Genomic DNA, 21,695 nt, shown 5'->3' on the forward strand with positions numbered 1-21,695 from the left:
ATATATATATATATATATATATATATGTATGAAATACTTTACTTTCAGTGAATTCTAGCTATATCCATCCACCCATCCATTTTCTACCGCTTATTCCCTTTGGGGTCGCGGGGGGCGCTGGAGCCTATCTCAGCTACAATCGGGCGGAAGGCGGTGTACACCCTGGACAAGTCGCCACCTCATCGCAGGGCCAACACAGATAGACAGACAACATTCACACTCACATCCACACACTAGGGCCAATTTAGTGTTGCCAATCAACTTATCCCCAAGTGCATGTCTTTGGAGGTGGGAGGAAGCCGGAGTACCCGGAGGGAACCCACGCAGTCACGGGGAGAACATGCAAACTCCACACAGAAAGATCCCGAGCCCGGGATTGAACCCAAGACTACTCAGGACCTTCGTATTGTGAGGCAGATGCACTAACCCCTCTGCCACCGTGAAGCCCTAGCTATATATATATATTTATTTATTTTATTATATATATATATAAATAAAAGAAATACTTGAATTTCAGTGTTCATTTATTTACACATATACACACACATAACACTCATCTACTCATTGTTGTACTTGAAAGTACAATGCAATACAATTAGGGGCAATGGCACCTATCAAATACACAGTAATGAAAACACAGTTGTTCTACTAACTGTACTGTGTGTTATGAGAGTAGAGTATGTGTGTGTGTGGCCCTTTAATAGGTGACAGCATGTGAGGTGAGGGAAGTCAGTGAGTGTGTGGGCGAGAGAAGAGAGGGAGTGGTAGCGTGAGTGCGGGGAGGGACTAGTTGGTTTTGTGTTGGATTGGCTGTGTGCAAGCAATCAATAAAGCAAGATTTGCAACTAATCGCTGGACTCATAATTCACCCTAAAGTCGTCCGCTGTGGAGACCCACATTAAAGTGGGTGAAGGGTGTTAAAGTAGGTGAAGGGTGTTGCCCCGAGCATACATCGGCCCTGGAGAAGTGTCTCCCCTGCGCTCTTCGACTATGGTCTTGTTCTTCTGCTTCGTCTCCTTGTGTGCGCACACTGGACTCAGGTCCGCATGGAGCTGGAGGGGGCATGGCCTCCAGCTCCGGCTGAATTCCGGGAGATTTTCGGGAGAAAATTTCTTTCGGGAGGTTTTCGGGAGAGGCGCTGAATTTAGGGAGTCTCCCGGAAAATCCGGGAGGGTTGGCAAGTATAAGCAGAAGTCCCCATAATACAAACCCGGGGGGGGGGGGGATTTGGCCGTGAAGTGATCACAATCTGGCTCGCTAGACGTTAAAAAAAAATGTTCCATTCATCCATCCATCCATCTTCTTCCGCTTATCCGAGGTCGGGTCGCGGGGGCAGCAGCCTAAGCAGGGAAGCCCAGACTTCCCTCTCCCCAGCCACTTCGTCCAGCTCCTCCCGGGGGATCCAGAGGCGTTCCCAGGCCAGCCGGGAGACATAGTCTTCCCAACGTGTCCTGGGTCTTCCCCGTGGCCTCCTACCGGTCGGACGTGCCCTAAACACCTCCCGAGGGAGGCGTTCGGGTGGCATCCTGACCAGATGCCCGAACTACCTCATCTGGCTCCTCTCGATGTGGAGGAGCAACGGCTTTACTTTGAGCTCCCCCCGGATGACAGAGCTTCTCACCCTATCTCTAAGAGAGAGCCCTGCCACCCGGCGGAGGAAACTCATTTCGGCCGCTTGTACCCGTGATCTTGTCCTTTCGGTCATAACCCAAAGCTCATGACCATAGGTGAGGATGGGAACGTAGATCGACCAGTAAATTGAGAGCTTTGCCTTCCGGCTCAGCTCCTTCTTCACCACAACGGATCGATACAGCGTCCGCATTACTGAAGATGTCGCACTGATCCGCCTGTCGATCTCACGATCCACTCTTCCCTCACTCGTGAACAAGACTCCGAGGTACTTGAACTCCTCCACTTGGGACAGGGTCTCCTCCCCAACCCGAAGATGGCATTCCACCTTTTTCCGGGCGAGAACCATGGACTTGGACTTGGAGGTGCTGATTCTCATCCCAGTCGCTTCACACTCGGCTGCGAACCAATCCAGCGAGAGCTGAAGATCCTGGCCAGCTGAAGCCATCAGGACCACATCATCTGCAAAAAGCAGAGATCTAATCCTGCAGCCACCAAACCGGATCCCCTCAACGCCTTGACTGCGCCTAGAAATTCTGTCCATAAAAGCTATGAACAGAATCGGTGACAAAGGGCAGCCTTGGCGGAGTCCAACCCTCACTGGAAACGTGTCCGACTTACTGCCGGCAATGCGGACCAAGCTCTGACACTGATCATACAGGGAGCGGACCGCCAAAATCAGACAGTCCGATACTCCATACTCTCTGAGCACTCCCCACAGGACTTCCCGAGGGACACGGTCGAATGCCTTCTCCAAGTCCACAAAGCACATGTAGACTGGTTGGGCAAACTCCCATGCACCCTCAAGGACCCTGCCGAGAGTATAGAGCTGGTCCACAGTTCCACGACCAGGACGAAAACCACACTGTTCCTCCTGAATCCGAGGTTCGACTATCCGGCGTAGCCTCCTCTCCAGTACACCTGAATAGACCTTACCGGGAAGGCTGAGGAGTGTGATCCCACGATAGTTAGAGCACACCCTCCGGTTCCCCTTCTTAAAGAGAGGAACCACCACCCCGGTCTGCCAATCCAGAGGTACCGCCCCCGATGTCCACGCAATGCTGCAGAGGCTTGTCAACCAAGACAGCCCCACAGCATCCAGAGCCTTAAGGAACTCCGGGCGGATCTCATCCACCCCCGGGGCCTTGCCACCGAGGAGCTTTTTAACTACCTCAGCAACCTCAGCCCCAGAAATAGAAGAGCCCACCACAGACTCCCCAGGCACTGCTTCCTCATAGGAAGACGTGTTGGTGGGATTGAGGAGGTCTTCGAAATATTACCTCCACCGATCCACAACATCCGCAGTCGAGGTCAGCAGAACACCATCCTCACCATACATGGTGTTGATAGTGCACTGCTTCCCCTTCCTGAGGCGGCGAATGGTGGTCCAGAATCGCTTCGAAGCCGTCCGGAAGTCGTTTTCCATGGCTTCCCAGAACTCCTCCCATGTCCGAGTTTTTGCCTCCGCAACCGCTGAAGCCGCACACCGCTTGGCCTGTCGGTACCTGTCCGCTGCCTCAGGAGTCCTATGAGCCAAAAGAACCCAATAGGACTCCTTCTTCAGCTTGACGGTATCCCTCACCGCCGGTGTCCACCAACGGGTTCTAGGATTACCGCCACGACAGGCACCAACTACCTTGCGGCCACAGCTCCAATCTGCTGCCTCGACAATAGAGGCGCGGAACATGGTCCACTCGGACTCAATGCCCAGCACCTCCTTCGTGACATGTTCAAAGTTCTTCCGGAGGTGGGAATTGAAACTCTCTCTGACAGGAGACTCTGCCAGACGTTCCCAGCAAACCCTGGTGGGGGAGGAAAAAAAAAAAGTTAAAAAGTAAAAAAAAAAATGTTATACAAGTTTTTAAAAAACTTGAAAAGGTAAAAACAAATGTTATAAAAGTAAACAAAAAAATAAATAAATAAAGTTAAACTTTTTTTTTTTATCTATCCTATCCAGTCGCTCGGGCAAATCATTTTGTTGACGTAGATTATTATTTTGTTGCCGAATTTGTATTTGACTTCATTAAATATGTTGATATATTTAGTGTTTGGTGCGGCTGGACAGAAGCAGGAGGGGATAGAAAAAAAAGGGAGGGGTGGGGGGGGGGTTACAGAGAGGGAAATTGTAGGGACAAGAGGAGGACAAAAAAATAAAAAAATAAAACAACAATTATATATGATGTCTGGGCCCCTGGTCATATTCTTTCAAACCAATGGTCTTCAGTCTGCATTGGTTATTTACAACTATTCATAAAATACAATTTAAAAACATCCCAAATGGTACAATTTGACGATAGCCAACAGATACATTTGTGTATACAGTAGTTATCTTTGCAAAGAGCAAAACTGTTGCAATGGTGTTTTTTTCCAATAGATAAGATCATGTTTTGTTGCACAATTAAAATAAACTTTACTGTTTACTGAAGAGTCCAAAATCCTCTGTAAATGTCGATTTAAGTAAACAAACACCATTGAAAGACAGATAAAAATCAAGCTGTCTATTCACACAAGCGTGCGCTGTAAAGGCAAGGTAAGACATGTTGTTTAAGATGATTATTGATGATGTATAGCAATGTAATAATACAACAATTCACTTTTAGTACAGTGACGCAATGAAGACTTCCTTTCTATTACAGATGGAGAAACTCTTCCTTATAACGCTGATGCTTGCAACATGTAGTGCAGTGCCCAGAGGTAAGCAAGCACTTTAGCACTCAAAAAAGTGGTATACATTTTTAGAAAGTAGCTGCTAGGACATAAAATTGTGTTTGAATTCCAACAATGTATAGTTGCTTTTGCCTTGAATGTAGTTTTTGCAATAGTGAACTAACCCTGCTTTTATAAAACTATTGCACAATTTTATCGCAAGCTTTTGGAGAACATGTGTATTTAATTTGCAACATTAAAGTAAGTCGTCATTGTTGGTAAAAAATAAATAAATAGATAAATAAAAAATGCAAGTACATATCCATAGCAACACAACAAAAAAAAATGTTTTGGAATGGCCTAATGTCCTTGTTAAGCATGTTTAAAACAAATAAACAATAATCGCTACAACTGTTTATTATTACTGTTTTTATTAATTATAGTGACGCAGAAAATAGAATTGTATTTATTTGTGCTTTGGGATTGTATTGAGCATTTGTTTTGTCTTCTTTGTGATTTTTATGGCCTTAAATGAATCCAGAAGTGTATATATATGATAACCATCCATCCATCTACGCATAGAACTACAAAGAGAAATTAATGTACACACAAAAATGTCTGTCTGCTCAAATACATTTATAATACTGCTTGGACATGTGTGATGGACCCGAGTGGTGGAAATTTAAAATCTAATAAAATTTTGATAAAAACTAATATAAATATTAAGAACCCAATGCAGTGAGAGCAACAGTCCCAAAATAAGTAAAGATAATGATTTACAATTTATTACAAAACAAATTAAAAACAGTCAAGTTAATAACACTAAAAATACCAATTGTTAAACAATATTATGGTGAGGGTACAGCCACGACAGGCGTAGTGGGTCAGCGTCCTGGCTCCGCCCACTTCCACAGCGTCCTCCTGCAAACAATTAAAACGGAGGCAGGCCACGGGGATAAAATAATTTAAAAGTACGGAGACGCTCTCCGGGCTGACGTCACACTTACACACAAGGCAGGGTTTCCCCTGCCCTTGCTGTAGTTCTGCGTCGAGGTATTGGGTACGCCCACTCTCCTCGTGAGTCGCCGGTCACTCGCGGGACCTACGTGGCCGTACCCGTCCCGTCTCGCTCCGCCTCTTGGACGCTCCCGGGAGTCACCGCAGGTCTCTGGGTCCCGATCACTCCTGTCCACAGGACCACACAGCCAGCGTACAACGCACGAGCCCGCAAGCCCACAGCCAAAGGCAGTTTGATCACCCCCACAGATCCACAATCCACGACACTTACTTCGGAGGCAGAGTTTCCTCTGCCTCGCGTGTTGTGGGCTTCTTGGGGTTCACTCCGGTAGCTTGCGGGGTCTGCTGTGTAGTCCTGGATTCCCTCCCAGCCTGCGGGCATATACATATACATATATATATATATATATATATATATATATATATATATATATATATATATATATATATATATATATATATATATATATATATATGTCTTAATAAGGTTATCCAAAAAATAGTGCTCGATACCGTAGTAGAGCGCAATATATGTATGTGTGGGGAAACAAATCACAAGACTATTTCATCTCTACAGGCCTGTTTCATGAGGGGGGGTTCCCTCAATCATCAGGAGATTTTAATGGGAGCATTCACATACGATGGTTTATATAGGGCACAGAGTGGGTGGGTACAGGCTGGCGTAGGGGCGTGGTGATTGGCTCATGTGTTACCTAGGAGGTGTTTCCGTCTGTGGCGGCATGCTGTTACAATTTCGCTGCGCTTGTTGAGGGATGACAGGTCTGGACGGTAAATAATAAACAGTTTCTCTTTTAAGCATAGGTTGCATCTTTTATTACCACTATTGTAAGGTGTGCTGGATGCAAGAATTTGCCATGTTATTGAATATTCAACATTATTGTCTTTGAGGTCCCAAATGTGTTTGCCGAGTTCTGTGGTATTCCGCAGGTTTTGGTTCCTGAAAGAAGCCTTGTGATTGTTCCATCTGGTTTTGAACTCCCCCTCGGTTAATCCTACATATGTGTCGGATGTGTTAATGTCCTTGCGTGTTACCTTAGATTGGTAGACAACTGATGTTTGTAAGCACCCCCCGTTGAGAGGGCAATCAGGTTTCTTTCGACAGTTGCAGTCTTTGTTGGTTTTGGAGTCGCTCTGTCTGGGGGCCGACGGCTCATTTGCAATTGTTTTGTTGTGGTTTGAGATAATTTGTCGTATATTGTTCATACAGCTGTAGCTCAATTTAATGTTGTTCTTGTTGAATACTTTTCTTAGGGTGTTGTCTTTGGGAAAGTGTTTGTCAATCAGATTGAGGAATTTGTGTCCAATGTTAGTTGAGACGTTTTTGCTGTATGGGGGGTTGTACCAGATGATGTCGTTTCGTTTTCTGTTCTTTTTTGGCTGGTTTCCTGGCGTGGGTTCATAGGTGAGGGTGAAATTGTATCCGCTTTCATCAAGGGCTTTTTGGTACGGGGGGGTTGCTTGGTCAAATTCAGCTTTGCTAGATGACAGCATCGATAGCCTTTTATTAATTCCGGTAGGTATTCTTTTCGTGGTGGTGGGTGGGTGGTTGCTGTCATGGTGCACGTATTGGAGTGTTGTGTTGGGTTTCGTGAATGGTTGGTAGCTGTTATTTCTCAGGTTGAAAGTGACGTCAAGGAAGTTGACGGTTTGCTTGTTGGCTTCAATCGTAATCCGTAGGCCGTTCTCTTTGAAAATTTGGCATATGCGCTTCTTGGTATTCTCGCTGCTCCTTGGCGAGGCGCGACACACTGCCAGTCCGTCATCACGGTAAATACCAAGGTTCAGATTGAGGCTAGCGAGCTGGGAGAGGAGGAAACTCCCAACGAGTTCACACGTTTCTGCTCCGTCAAAACTTCCCATAGTGACGTCAAATGTTGCATTGTTCTTTTTTTGCCATGGTGTACTGTTGTGGATGAGAATGGAGTTTTTTGCGTGGATGATGATGTTTCTTTCGTTGCCTGTGATTGAGTCGTAGTCTGAGGCGAAGTCTAGTGCTTGAGTCAGTAGGTCTTGCGTGATGGAAGGCTCATAGAAAAGACGGAACACTTCCTAAGAAGGATGCGGTGGAAAGCACATTTTTTCCTCCACCCTGAAACAAAAGGAACGCAAAAGAAAACTTACGGATTCAAATCTACCAAGAACCCACCCACAGTTGAAGAACTAAAGGATTTTGAGAACGACATGCTCAAAATGATACAATCAGTCAAATTCAAGCAAATCCGCAACCCACTCCTCACCAAGCTGAAAAATGACAAGGAGCGCATCAAGAAAGTAAACAACCTCATCATAGCTGCCGATAAAACCACAAACTTCTACAGAATGGACATACCAGAAAATCACACCTTACTGGACAGAAGCATCACCAAATCATAGAAAAAAGCACAACCCAACACCTTACAGAACATCCACCTGGAAAATAAAAGGATCGCGGCTGAACTGGACATTGAGGACAGGGTGGACGCCACAGCCAACAAGGAAGCCTTCATCACATTGAAGGACCACAAACCCAACTTCGCAAATAACCCAACATGCCGACTAATAAACCCAACTAAATCTGAAATAGGAAAAATCAGCAAAATAATCCTGGACAGAGTCAACACAAATATCAAGGACAAAACACCACTCAATCAATGGAGAAATACAGCAGCAGTAATCAAATGGTTCAACAACATCCAAGACAAACAACAGCACAACTTTATCTCCTTTGATATCGAAGAATTTTACCCTTCCATCACGCAAGACCTACTGACTCAAGCACTAGACTTCGCCTCAGACTACGACTCAATCACAGGCAACGAAAGAAACATCATCATCCACGCAAAAAACTCCATTCTCATCCACAACAGTACACCATGGCAAAAAAAGAACAATGCAACATTTGACGTCACTATGGGAAGTTTTGACGGAGCAGAAACGTGTGAACTCGTTGGGAGTTTCCTCCTCTCCCAGCTCGCTAGCCTCAATCTGAACCTTGGTATTTACCGTGATGACGGACTGGCAGTGTGTCGCGCCTCGCCAAGGAGCAGCGAGAATACCAAGAAGCGCATATGCCAAATTTTCAAAGAGAACGGCCTACGGATCACGATTGAAGCCAACAAGCAAACCGTCAACTTCCTTGACGTCACTTTCAACCTGAGAAATAACAGCTACCAACCATTCACGAAACCCAACACAACACTCCAATACATGCACCATGACAGCAACCACCCACCCACCACCACGAAAAGAATACCTACCGGAATTAATAAAAGGCTATCGATGCTGTCATCTAGCAAAGCTGAATTTGACCAAGCAACCCCCCGTACCAAAAAGCCCTTGATGAAAGCGGATACAATTTCACCCTCACCTATGAACCCACGCCAGGAAACCAGCCAAAAAAGAACAGAAAACGAAACAACATCATCTGGTACAACCCCCCATACAGCAAAAACGTCTCAACTAACATTGGACACAAATTCCTCAATCTGATTGACAAACACTTTCCCAAAGACAACACCCTAAGAAAAGTATTCAACAAGAACAACATTAAATTGAGCTACAGCTGTATGAACAATATACGACAAATTATCTCAAACCACAACAAAACAATTGCAAATGAGCCGTCGGCCCCCAGACAGAGCGACTCCAAAACCAACAAAGACTGCAACTGTCGAAAGAAACCTGATTGCCCTCTCAACGGGGGGTGCTTACAAACATCAGTTGTCTACCAATCTAAGGTAACACGCAAGGACATTAACACATCCGACACATATGTAGGATTAACCGAGGGGGAGTTCAAAACCAGATGGAACAATCACAAGGCTTCTTTCAGGAACCAAAACCTGCGGAATACCACAGAACTCGGCAAACACATTTGGGACCTCAAAGACAATAATGTTGAATATTCAATAACATGGCAAATTCTTGCATCCAGCACACCTTACAATAGTGGTAATAAAAGATGCAACCTATGCTTAAAAGAGAAACTGTTTATTATTTACCGTCCAGACCTGTCATCCCTCAACAAGCGCAGCGAAATTGTAACAGCATGCCGCCACAGACGGAAACACCTCCTAGGTAACACATGAGCCAATCACCACGCCCCTACGCCAGCCTGTACCCACCCACTCTGTGCCCTATATAAACCATGGTATGTGAATGCTCCCATTAAAATCTCCTGATGATTGAGGGAACCCCCCCTCATGAAACAGGCCTGTAGAGATGAAATAGTCTTGTGATTTTTTTCCCACACATACATATATATATATATATATATATATATATATATATATATATATATATATGTATACATACATACATACAGGTAAAAGCCAGTAAATTAGAATATTTTGAAAAACTTGATTTATTTCAGTAATTGCATTCAAAAGGTGTAACTTGTACATTATATTTATTCATTGCACACAGACTGATGCATTCAAATGTTTATTTCATTTAATTTTGATGATTTGAAGTGGCAACAAATGAAAATCCAAAATTCCGTGTGTCACAAAATTAGAATATTGTGTAAGGCTAATACAAAAAAGGGATTTTTAGAAATGTTGGCCAACTGAAAAGTATGAAAATGAAAAATATGAGCATGTACAATACTCAATACTTGGTTGGAGCTCCTTTTGCCTCAATTACTGCGTTAATGCGGCGTGGCATGGAGTCGATGAGTTTCTGGCACTGCTCAGGTGTTATGAGAGCCCAGGTTGCTCTGATAGTGGCCTTCAACTCTTCTGCGTTTTTGGGTCTGGCATTCTGCATCTTCCTTTTCACAATACCCCACAGATTTTCTATGGGGCTAAGGTCAGGGGAGTTGGCGGGCCAATTTAGAACAGAAATACCCATGGTCCGTAAACCAGGCACGGGTAGATTTTGCGCTGTGTGCAGGCGCCAAGTCCTGTTGGAACTTGAAATCTCCATCTCCATAGAGCAGGTCAGCAGCAGGAAGCATGAAGTGCTCTAAAACTTGCTGGTAGACGGCTGCGTTGACCCTGGATCTCAGGAAACAGAGTGGACCGACACCAGCAGATGACATGGCACCCCAAACCATCACTGATGGTGGAAACTTTACACTAGACTTCAGGCAACGTGGATCCTGTGCCTCTCCTGTCTTCCTCCAGACTCTGGGACCTCGATTTCCAAAGGAAATGCAAAATTTGCTTTCGTCAGAAAACATGACTTTGGACCACTCAGCAGCAGTCCAGCTGGTGTCGGTCCACTCTGTTTCCTGAGATCCAGGGTCAACGCAGCAGTCTACCAGCAAGTTTTAGAGCACTTCATGCTTCCTGCTGCTGACCTGCTCTATGGAGATGGAGATTTCAAGTTCCAACAGGACTTGGCGCCTGCACACAGCGCAAAATCTACCCGTGCCTGGTTTACGGACCATGGTATTTCTGTTCTAAATTGGCCCGCCAACTCCCCTGACCTTAGCCCCATAGAAAATCTGTGGGGTATTGTGAAAAGGAAGATGCAGAATGCCAGACCCAAAAACGCAGAAGAGTTGAAGGCCACTATCAGAGCAACCTGGGCTCTCATAACACCTGAGCAGTGCCAGAAACTCATCGACTCCATGCCACGCCGCATTAACGCAGTAATTGAGGCAAAAGGAGCTCCAACCAAGTATTGAGTATTGTACATGCTCATATTTTTCATTTTCATACTTTTCAGTTGGCCAACATTTCTAAAAATCCCTTTTTTGTATTAGCCTTAAGTAATATTCTAATTTTGTGACACACGGAATTTTGGATTTTCATTTGTTGCCACTTCAAATCATCAAAATTAAATGAAATAAACATTTGAATGCATCAGTCTGTGTGCAATGAATAAATATAATGTACAAGTTACACCTTTTGAATGCAATTACTGAAATAAATCAAGTTTTTCAAAATATTCTAATTTACTGGCTTTTACCTGTGTGTGTATATATATATATATATATATATATATATATATATATATATATATATATATCATGATATAGATTTTAAGCCGTATCGCCCATCCCTAACTTGTCTATTTGCTTATTGCTGTGCAGATCTTTCAGGAAAAGTGTTTGTGTTCCCCAAGGAGACAGCCACAGATCACATCAAACTGTTGACGTCTAAGACGTCGTTGAATGCAGTGACGGTGTGCCTCAGGTAACAACGCCATCATCATCAGCGCTCGCTTCCATTCCGCCAGTTTAAGTTCTCACCCTCGGCGCCTCTGCTCAGGTTCTTGACAGACCTCAGCAGGAACTACGGGCTCCTCTCTTTGGCCACAGCCACCCACAACAACGATCTGGTGCTCTTCAAGTCAAACTCTCAGGACGTCATGAGTATGCACGCTCGGGACAGCAACACGGACTTCCTGGCGGTGTCTCTGCCTCCCAACTCCTGGCACTCTATGTGCGCCACCTGGAATTCAGAGAACGGCGTGGCACAGTTGTGGGTGGACGGCAAGCAGACGGTGAAAAGGTTCATCCACTCCGGGCAGCCCATCAGCGGTGACTTCATCACCATTCTGGGCCAAGAACAGGACAGCTACGGCGGTGGCTTCGACGCTAAGCAGTCGTTCATCGGCATGATCTCTCGCTTCCACATGTGGGATTACGTCATCGCCCCCGAAGAGATCTACCGCTACATGTGGGATGTCCACTTCACCCCTGGCAACGTCTTCAACTGGAGAGCTCTCGACTATCAGATCGTGGGGGATGTTTTGTTGGAGCAAGAGGTCTTGAAGCCGCGTGAGTCACTCACGAGACAGTGAGTGGAGTGGGCCAAACACTCATTAAACTTGCTTGGCTAACTTTATTTTGAAAAACAAACAATAAACAGATTGGCTTGCAATTGTCTCGCTCTATATCTATAGATCTGTCACTGACTCTCAAATTGTGCCATGAAAACCACTGTAAGTACGCAGGTTGGATTCACATATAAATGTAAAACTAAAATATTAAATGTATAAATTAGGGTTGTACGGTATACCGGTATTAGTATAGTACCGCGATATAAGTAATCATATTCGGTACTATACCACCTCAAAAAAGTACCTACTTCGTGTCAAGCAGACGAGCATATTCGCCAATGCACAATCACAGAGTACGTACAAGCAGACAGTGTGTAGACAGAAAAGGGAGAAGGGATGAATGGCCGGGGGCGGGGTTAAGGGGGGGGAGTATATTTATAGCTAGAATTCACTGAAATTCAAGTATTTGATATATATATATATATATATATATATATATATATATATATATATATATATATATATATATATATATATATATATATATATATGTATTTTATTATATATATATACTGTACATATAAATAAAAAAAATACTTGAATTTCAGTGTTCATTTATTTACACATATACACACATAACACTCCTCTACTCATTGTTGTATTTGAAAGTGCAATGCTTTGCAGCCAGTAGCACAGCCTTTGAAGGAGCATAGGTATGGGCAGTGTAATATTCTGGGTTGGAGTCAATAACCAGGCGAAGTGATGAAGTTACGTCTCTTTACTTAATACTTCAGAACCGACTCTCACACTTGCCGTCAGGGCATGCAATACAACGTAAACCGTTGGCCAAGCAAAAAGTAACCACAGAACACTATACCCAACATTCACCAGGAGATGGCAACAAACAACTTAGATCACTCTATTACAGGCAGCATCTGTGAAGTTTAATTTGCAGGAAAGGAGTGAGTTTGTCCATCCTCGTTCTATTCTCTGTCACTTGTCGTCGCCATGACTGTGTCTCCTTCTTGTTGTGTGTGCAGTTGTGCACTCGCCAAAAGCCGTAGATGTTATAAGGTGACTGGGCTGGCACGTTGTTTATATGAAGGAAAAGCGGACGTGATGACAGGCTGTCCTCACTCAGGTCCGCATGGACCTTGAGGGGCCGTGTCTTAAGTCCAGCTGGAAATCGGGAGAAATTCGGGAGAATGGTTGTCCTGGGAAATTTTCGGGAGAGGCACTGAAATTAGGGAGTCTCCCAGGAAATTTCAGGAGGGTTGGCAAGTATGGTTTTATGCCACTCCTTCATTGTCTCATTTTGTTAAACGTGCAGTGCTGTGCGTGAATGCACAAAGGTGAGCTTTGTTGATTTTATTGATTTGCTGGAGTGCTTACATGCCAATGTTCCCTCTAATTGTTCATGTGTCTGAGCAAACACAAAAACTCCCAGAGCATTCAGTGGAGCACATGTGAGCAACATCACACGTGGCAATACCAGCAGCACACCTGTCTCAAACCAATCTTTTATAATAACACTCAAATGACAGGAGTCATTTTAATGAGATTATTTAGTAATATTAATGATTTGGCCCACTTGAAATGAAAATAAAATAAATCTTGTTTTTCATAAGCTATGGATTAGTATTGTACAATATGTCTGGGTGGGGGTCCTGCTTTGGAAATCATTTGTACCCCTTTCAGAGATCACATTTAGTTCCCCTTAAACATCATGTTGCACAATGAAATGTAAGCATAGGATGAAGTGTGCATTCCTATAACTTTCTCTAGTAACAGCATTCCATGATTAATATCAATAAATTAACATTAATAATAAATGACAGTAGAATAAGCACACGTATGACCATAGGTGGATTAATGAATGGGCCTACCGGGCCCAGGCCCAGGGGGCCAGAGGCCCCAAGGGGCCAGGCCAACTTGGCCCCGCGGCCGCGACGCATGCAAAACTACTTTTGCAAAAATAATAATCTTAGGCCCCAAGGGGCCAGGCCAACTTGGCCCCGCGGCCATGATCCATAGAGGGTCAGAGGCCCCAAGGGGCCAGGTCAACTTGGCCCCGCGGCCGCGACCCACAGAGGGCCAGAGGCCCCAAGGGGCCAGGCCAACTTGGCCCCGCGGCTGCGACCCACAGAAGGCCAGAGCCCCCAAGGGGCCAGGTCAACTTGGCCCCGCGGCCACGATCCATAGAGGGTAAGAGGCCCCAACGGGCCAGGTCAACTTGGCCCCGCGGCCGCGACCCACAGAGGGCCTGAGGCCCCAAGGGGTCAGGCCAACTTGGCCCCGCGGCCACGATCCATAGAGGGCCAGAGGCCCCGAGGGGTCATGCCAACTTGGCCCCGATCCATAGAGGGTCAGAGGCCCCAAGGAGCCAGGCCAACTTGGCCCCGCGGCCACGATCCACAGAGGGCCAGAGGCTCTCAATCATTATTATCAAAGCTAATTCTCAAATTGGATCACACAACCTCACTCACATATTCTTTATCAATTATTAAAGGTTGTTTCTGAATTTTGATCACAGAACTTAATGCAAATATTCTTGATTGATTGGCAAAGCTCATTCTCAAATTTTGATTACACAACCTTACTCTGACAAATTATCATTATCAAAAAGCTCTATCTCGAATTTGGATCACAGAATCTCACTCAAGTATTCTTAGCTGTGCCCCTCCCCCATCGAGTCTTTCATAAACCGGTCTGTTCTTTTAGAATCTCCTCATTTGGTACTTTGAACTCGTGAGTGACTGCTCAAAATTTGGTTTCCTTTCCCTCAGTTCAGACTCAGAGATAATTTGAAATCATTCCACAAGAAGTTTAACGCGCACACACACACGACACACACACACTTGAGTTGAGCATTACTTGGAAATTCTTATATTTTCCATTTTGCTGTTATTATCAGCATCTTCCCATTTTGTCCTTTTCTTTCAAAAAAGTTTACAGTCTGACATTTGTCACTGCTGTCAGTTAATAACTTTTTGGTCTTTGACCCATTTTGTCATTTTCTCGATTCGATCGTCACTGACCACTCTCTCCTGTCTGGCAGACATCGTTGCTGCCATCATAGCCAGCAAGCTGCCTGCAGATAGCAACATTTTGGTGTCCTTTGTGAAAATATTTAGAAAGTAGACAAAAGTACACAAAGTTGTACAACTATTATCTTTATGATCTTTTTTTTTGTTTGTTTGTTTCTCTGTTACTGTGTGTGGCCAATTAAGCGACTTTTGGCCATACCTGGCTGGTGACATTTAGCGACTTTCTGGTTGTTGTTAAAATTAATAATAGCAACAGTTCTCTTCATCTTAATGCAATTTATTGTGTCTGTCTCTCCACATTTTGCCATTAGGTACTTTGAGCTCTTGTTGGTCAGTCACTCTAAGGTACATTGTTGCTGCCATCATAGCTAGCAAGCTGCCTGCAGATAGCGACATTTTGGTGTCCTTTGAGAAATATTAAGAAAGAAGACAAAAGTACAAGACATTGTACGATTACTATCTTTTTTTAAATTATTTGTTTCACTGTCAGTGTGATTGAGCGACTTTACCGCTAGATTTCGCGTCTTTTGGCCATACCTGGCTAGCGACTGAAAACATCATTTAGCGACTTTTTGGTTGTGAAGATAAGTGGTAAAAGCAGATCTGCCTGTTGGTCTTCCCACATTTTGCCATTTGGTACTTTGCACTCTTGTTGGTCACTCCAAGGCATTTGTCCCTGCCTTCAGCTAGTCACTTGGCTCTTTTGGAATTTATTTCACTGTAATTGGCTCTCTCTTTCTCCTCAGTACAAATCAGTCTGTTCCCTTGCCATTCATCACTGACCACTCCGCTCTCCTGTCTGTCAGACATTGTTGCTGCATGCAGATAGCTTGGGGTCCTTAGTGAAAATATCAGAAGAGAAAAGTACACAATTATCTTAATCATCTTTTTTTATTCACTGTCAGTCCTTCAGTGAGTCCCAGTGTGTTGGCGATTAAGCAACGTTGGCATTCGATTTAGAGACTTTTGGCCATACATGACTGGCGACTCAAAACGTCATCTAGTGACTTTCGCTGTCTGAGTTTAGCATTGATTGGAAATCTGTTATCAGTTCTTATAGAAATCAGCTGATTTCTGCTTTTGACTGTTAATGCTAGATTGCTAGTTTTGAAAATTGCATCACTCACACACACACACACACACACACACACACACACACACACACACACACACACACACACATAGTTGGTTAAGCTGTTGTGATAGGCAAAGAGCCAATGTGCACAGAAAGAAGGGAAATATGGATCATAAACGTCTAAGTGGAGGAGCTAGAAAAAAAATTCAGCAAGAAAAGAAAAAAAAGGAATCAGTTTTACTTGAGAGTGTTCCAAATATCTCCAGCTTCTTCAGTACAAAGACATCTGCTGAAAGCAATTCTATAAATGCTACTGCAAATTCAGCTAAGGTTAGCAATGCACCTGAGCTAGCATGTAGCTCCCAAGATCCTGAGACCACTACAAGTGTACGCACTGAACCAAATGCTTCGGATGCTAATGATTCAACCAACTCAGCAGTAGCCAGTTGCTCGGATGAATGTGAGGTCACTGCACCTCTGGACAGCATAGAAAATGAGTTGAATCTTTCTTCAACACCATCTACAGTGACAACTCTACCTAGTGATCCCGCTAAATGGGCTGATACCCTCACTGAGTCAATGAAGGAAGTTCTTATTCAAAGAGGTGCAAAATCATTTCACAACCGTCACAGCCATTATCCAGCTTCTGTGAGGAACAGTGGGCTAGGAGGCAAAACCCGATGCCTAAACAATGAACATTTTACTTCACACCTGCCCAATGGACAACGAGTACAAAGAGAGTGGATGATGTACTCTCCCTCTACTGGTAATGTTTACTGCTTTGCATGCAAACTGTTTTCCCCAAAAACGCATTCTTTTGTGACAGGCTATTGTGATTGGAAACACTCAGAAAGATTTGGTGAACATGAGCGAAGTGCTGAGCACATAACCTGCATGCAAGCAGTCTTGAACCGCGCCACAGGTGCCACAGTTGATGCAGACCTGTTCAAACAGTTTCAGGCAGAGAGCAGCTATTGGAGGCAGGTGTTACAAAGAGTTGTTGCAGTCATTAAATTCCTTGCAGAAAGGGGCCTTGCATTTAGGGGTAAAAATGAATCGTTAGGGTATCCTCTCAATGGGAACTACCTTGGTATTCTGGAGGTCCTGGCTGAATTTGATCCCTTTCTAAAGGATCACATCAGAAAGTTTGGGCAGATGGGTCGAGGTAATACCTCATATCTGTCCTCCACCATTTGTGAGGAATTCATTGAATTGATGGGTGCAAAAACCAAACAGGCTATAGCAGATGAACTGCAAGCAAGCAAATACTACTCTATCATTGTGGATTCAACCCCAGATTTATCTCATGTGGACCAATTGACATTCATATTCCGTTTTGTTAGCAAAGAGGGCAGTGTTGTTGAACGCTTTGTGGGTTTTGAGCCCATTACTAGCCATACAGGTGAAAGTTTGGCTAACTGTGTCATGTCTGTGTTGGAAAATCTAGGGTTAGAGCTGTCAAATTGCAGGGGGCAGGCTTATGATAATGCCAGCAACATGTCAGGGAGGTATAATGGGTTGCAGGCTCACTTAAAGAAAAGCAACCCATTAATACACTATATTCCATGTGCAGCTCACTCTTTGAATTTGGTGGGAGTCAACAGCATTGTCAGATGTGGAAATGAAGTCTCTAAGTATTTTGACTTGATTCAGTCTATTTACAACTTCACAACTGCATCCACACACCGATGGGACAGGGTATTTGGCAATTCCAACATAGATCTCACACTTAAAGCTTTATCCAACACGCGTTGGAGTTGCCGTGCAGAATCTACCAAAGCACTGTGGCAGAACTACAGTAAAATAAGAGCAGCACTACAGGGTATTTCCACTGATGACACAGAGAAACGAGACACACAAACTGAAGCTGACAGTCTAGTGCGGAAGCTGGATTCACTTGAGATGGCCTTCATGGCAGGCTTTTGGGACACTGTTCTGTCCAGATTTCAGGCCACAAGTCTGCAACTTCAAAAAGCAGACATGGACCTTGGTACAGCAGTTAGATTGCTGGAATCTCTGCGCACCTTTGTTCTCTCCCAAAGAGATCTATTTGATCATTTTGAGCAGAAAGCCTTAAACATGTTGGGTGGCACCCCATCTTACATGGCTGAACGGACGAAGAAACGTAAAAAGTTTGCTGATGAATCAGCATCCCCAGATGTTGTGCTTGAGGGAAGGCAACTGTTTCAAATAGAGACATTTATTGCCTCTATTGATCAACTGAGTTCAAGCCTTAATCACCGTCTGGAGGCCTACAAACATCTGAACAATTTGTTCAGTGTCCTTTTCTCTTTGGATACAGAGTCCAATGCTTCAGTCCTTCACAAGGCCAATATTCTCACTGAATCATACTCATCTGACCTCAATGAAAGTCTTGGACAGGAGCTTATACAGTTCAAATCTTTTATACAGCTCAACAACACTGAAGAGGAGAGGACCCCTTCAGGACTGCTCAAAACAATAATACATTTTGGACTACAGCCTACGTTTCCTAATACATACATTGCGCTACAGATTTTTCTCACTCTACCAGTCAGTAACTGTGAGGGAGAACGCTCATTCTCTCTTTTGTCAAGAGTCAAAAATGAGCTGTGCACAAGAATGACTCAGAAAAGATTAAATGCGTTATCTCTAATGGCAATTGAGAGTGAGCTGACAAGAGAGTTGGACTTCAATGATGTGGTGGATGATTTTGCGAAATTGAAAGCACGAAAGAAACCCCTTGCTTAAAGGTGCACTGTGTAAGATTTTTAGGTTGTTATTTCCAGAATTCACCCATTCACTAATGTTAGGCTACCTGTTTTCATGAATACTTACCACCACCATAAAATTCTAAGTATCCATTATGACTGGGAGAATTGCACTTTCGCCATTTCTGGGAACTGTCTGTCACCTGGATTCTGAAGATAGGATTGACTTTAGGCAGAAGCTTGGTGCTTTCTCTGGCAAACTGAACCTCAAGCTTCATTCTCTGCAGCTTTGCATTCTTGTTCAGACTTTCATCGACAAGGAACTTTTCAACTTCCCCACTATCGTGAAGGGGCCACCAAAAGATTTCAGTGTGTCCAGCATGTCTAGTCTCTTCTTCTCCTGTCTTTGAGCCATCTCTTGTTTCTCGTCAGCCCAACTCTCGAATTTTGCCTTCATGAGTTTACTCCAGTTGAGTTCAACCTCTCTTTTTGCTTGTGCTGCTGCCTTGAAACCTCTGAAGCTCCTGGCTCTTCTGTAAAATTATTGACCTATTGACTGCGTTCAGTGTGCCCAACGTCTTCAGTCTGTAGTCCACCTTGCCACATTGTCTCTCCATCCCAATGTTGTGCACAGGGGTGCCATCAATGTTACTAGCCTGTTCACTGACAGGGTCCATTGGGAAGGTCTCCTCATCCATCCCATAGTCCATCCTCTGCCTGGCCAGGACAGTCTTCAGATGGGGCAGCATGAGATCTGTCAGCTGCTTCACTTCATCCAAGTATTCGGCAGCCACGTCTGACACTGAGTTCAGGACATGTCCAGTGCCTGTGCAGCCACTATAGCATTCTTGCTGTCTACATCCAGATCCACCATGAAACTCTGTAGCACTTGCTCCATCTTCATATCGGCCTCCGCCAACCGCATCACTTTATTCATGGCACTGCTGAAGCCCAGTGTAGTGTGGGTGCCACAAAAGATCTGCCCTGCTGGTTTTTCCAAGTTGTTCATCTCTGCCAACAGCTTTGAAAAGCCTTTGTTGTGCTCTGTGCTGTCAGTCATATGTGCATCTACAAGTTTATAAACATCCTCCACATTGACTCCTCTGACCGACGCCAGTATTTCGAACCCCATATCCACTTGCATTTCTATGTCCTCAGTGGTCTCTCGGTGAATGGGTAAGACAGGCAGAGGAAATGGGCTATCTTGACCTGCATGCAGCCCTTGTACCATGAACTGGCCTACACCTTTCTTTGTGGTGCTCTCCGATGCATGTGTTATCATTTTACCTTTCTCCTTCTCCTCAAGCTTTCCCACAAAATAGATACAGACTTTGAGCCTCAATTTGCTGCACAGCTGCCGTTATGCCAAAGTGTTTTCCTAAGATATTATTTTATTTTTAATGATAGAAGGGAGGAAAAGGGGGCAAAAATCATGTCCAATTTAGTTTTTTGGGTGGGGTGGGGGGTTTATTTCATGATAGGTACCAACTTCCAATACATAATATCTCTCAAATGACCCAATGCACCATCACTGAAGTGGGCGTAATCATTTTCCAAAATTGTTATTTTTAGGCCATTTATCCCCTCCCCCTACCTGTGTCTGTGTGAAACCTGTGCTTGTCTGTGTGGTATACCTAATAGTGTGTGTGCAGTATGTGCACTCTTCTGTACAGTACAGTGTGCATGTCTGTTCACAGTATACAGTATTTCTTGCATAGTGCGTGCGTGTGTGTGCGCGTGCACGCGCGGGGTTGAGGGGCCAAGACCATGTCAGGCCCAGGGGGCCAAAATTTCTTAATCCGCCCCTGCGTATGACTGAGGAGTCATAGTGTAACTTTGTTGTGGTGTTTGAGTTGTCCGACATTTTGTGTGGCCATAAACGCACCAGTGACTTACTTAGTGGTATGCGTGTTGGTGACAGATGACAAGTTGGTTTTGGCCTGGTTTGTACGGCAGAAAATGACTAGTTTTTCGAGATAGAAGTTTTTTTACTCATGGTTTTGGTGTGGTTATGGCAATAAAGTGATCGATATAATACCTGTCCTCGAAGCATCTCGATAGACGTTACAATCAGGGGCGCCGCTAGGGATTTTGGGCCCCATGAAAAGAATCTTTACAGGGTCCCCAACACAGCGGCAACATTTTTTGATGCTATTTTACATACAATTATGCATTTTAATGGTATTTTTGACTATTATTACCATCTTTTTGAAAGAAGAACAGCATCACAGTTGACATGTAGGGGAAGAACTGAGCACTCTGAATACAATGGAATTCATTTTGAGTCATTTATTTGCTGCACCACTGATTCTTAAATTGGAAATAAACTCTTATTGAATAAGAACAGCTTGATAAATGTTTGACTGGATTGATTATTTAACTAATATAGCAGTTAAATGTAAAAATCCAGAGTTTTCTTGAGCTAACATGGTGAGAAAAGTGAGCTAGCTTATTACCACAGACAGGGACAAAGTTAATATGCATAACTTTCCACCACAACTAACAAACCCACCTTTTTTTTTGAAATATTGGGTGACATATTGTCGACCCTTCAACTCCTTCTCCTCTCTTATTTTCTTTTCCTTTCTTTTTTGGCTGCCTGATTTTTGAGGCATACTGCTGTCTCCTCCGCTTTGCCCGCTGTGGAGCTGTCTGTGACTAATCGCCGGTGCGCTACCTGCAGCTGATCCAGTCAGACTGAACCATTTTACGTAAATAGAGGGGGGGAAGAGAGGGCCCTGCAGGGGTTGATGCCTCCAAAACAAATAAAGGTATTGTTACCAGGACATGGAAAATAAAACATGTGTGACTATATGTTAGTTAATAACTTAGTGTCATTATTTTTTCTGTATTATAATT

General features: G+C 44.1%; 2 protein-coding genes across 4 annotated transcripts in view; one reads left to right on the plus strand and one right to left on the minus strand.

The window, feature by feature from the left end:
• Nucleotides 1-4,060: 4,060 nt before the first annotated feature.
• On the plus strand, nucleotides 4,061-12,125 carry LOC133620900 (C-reactive protein-like). The gene is made up of 4 exons (XM_061982535.2): nucleotides 4,061-4,159; nucleotides 4,266-4,323; nucleotides 11,333-11,435; nucleotides 11,511-12,125. The coding sequence occupies exons 2-4, from the start codon at nucleotides 4,266-4,268 to the stop codon at nucleotides 12,043-12,045; spliced, it is 696 nt and encodes a 231-aa protein (XP_061838519.1). The 5' UTR covers nucleotides 4,061-4,159; the 3' UTR covers nucleotides 12,046-12,125.
• LOC133620899 (phosphatidylinositol 4-phosphate 5-kinase type-1 alpha-like) overlaps nucleotides 5,039-21,695 on the minus strand; it is a 112,893-nt gene continuing 96,236 nt past the window's right edge. For 2 of the 3 annotated variants that reach the window (XR_009817583.2, XR_009817582.2), the window contains exon 17: nucleotides 5,039-5,664. The gene's annotated coding sequence lies outside the window, so the exon portion shown is untranslated. The remainder of the gene's footprint in view (nucleotides 5,665-21,695) is intronic. The other variant, XR_009817584.2, reaches the window with a different exon arrangement.

Source organism: Nerophis lumbriciformis, linkage group LG21 (genome assembly GCF_033978685.3).
Source record: "Nerophis lumbriciformis linkage group LG21, RoL_Nlum_v2.1, whole genome shotgun sequence".
Taxonomy (NCBI): domain Eukaryota; kingdom Metazoa; phylum Chordata; class Actinopteri; order Syngnathiformes; family Syngnathidae; genus Nerophis; species Nerophis lumbriciformis.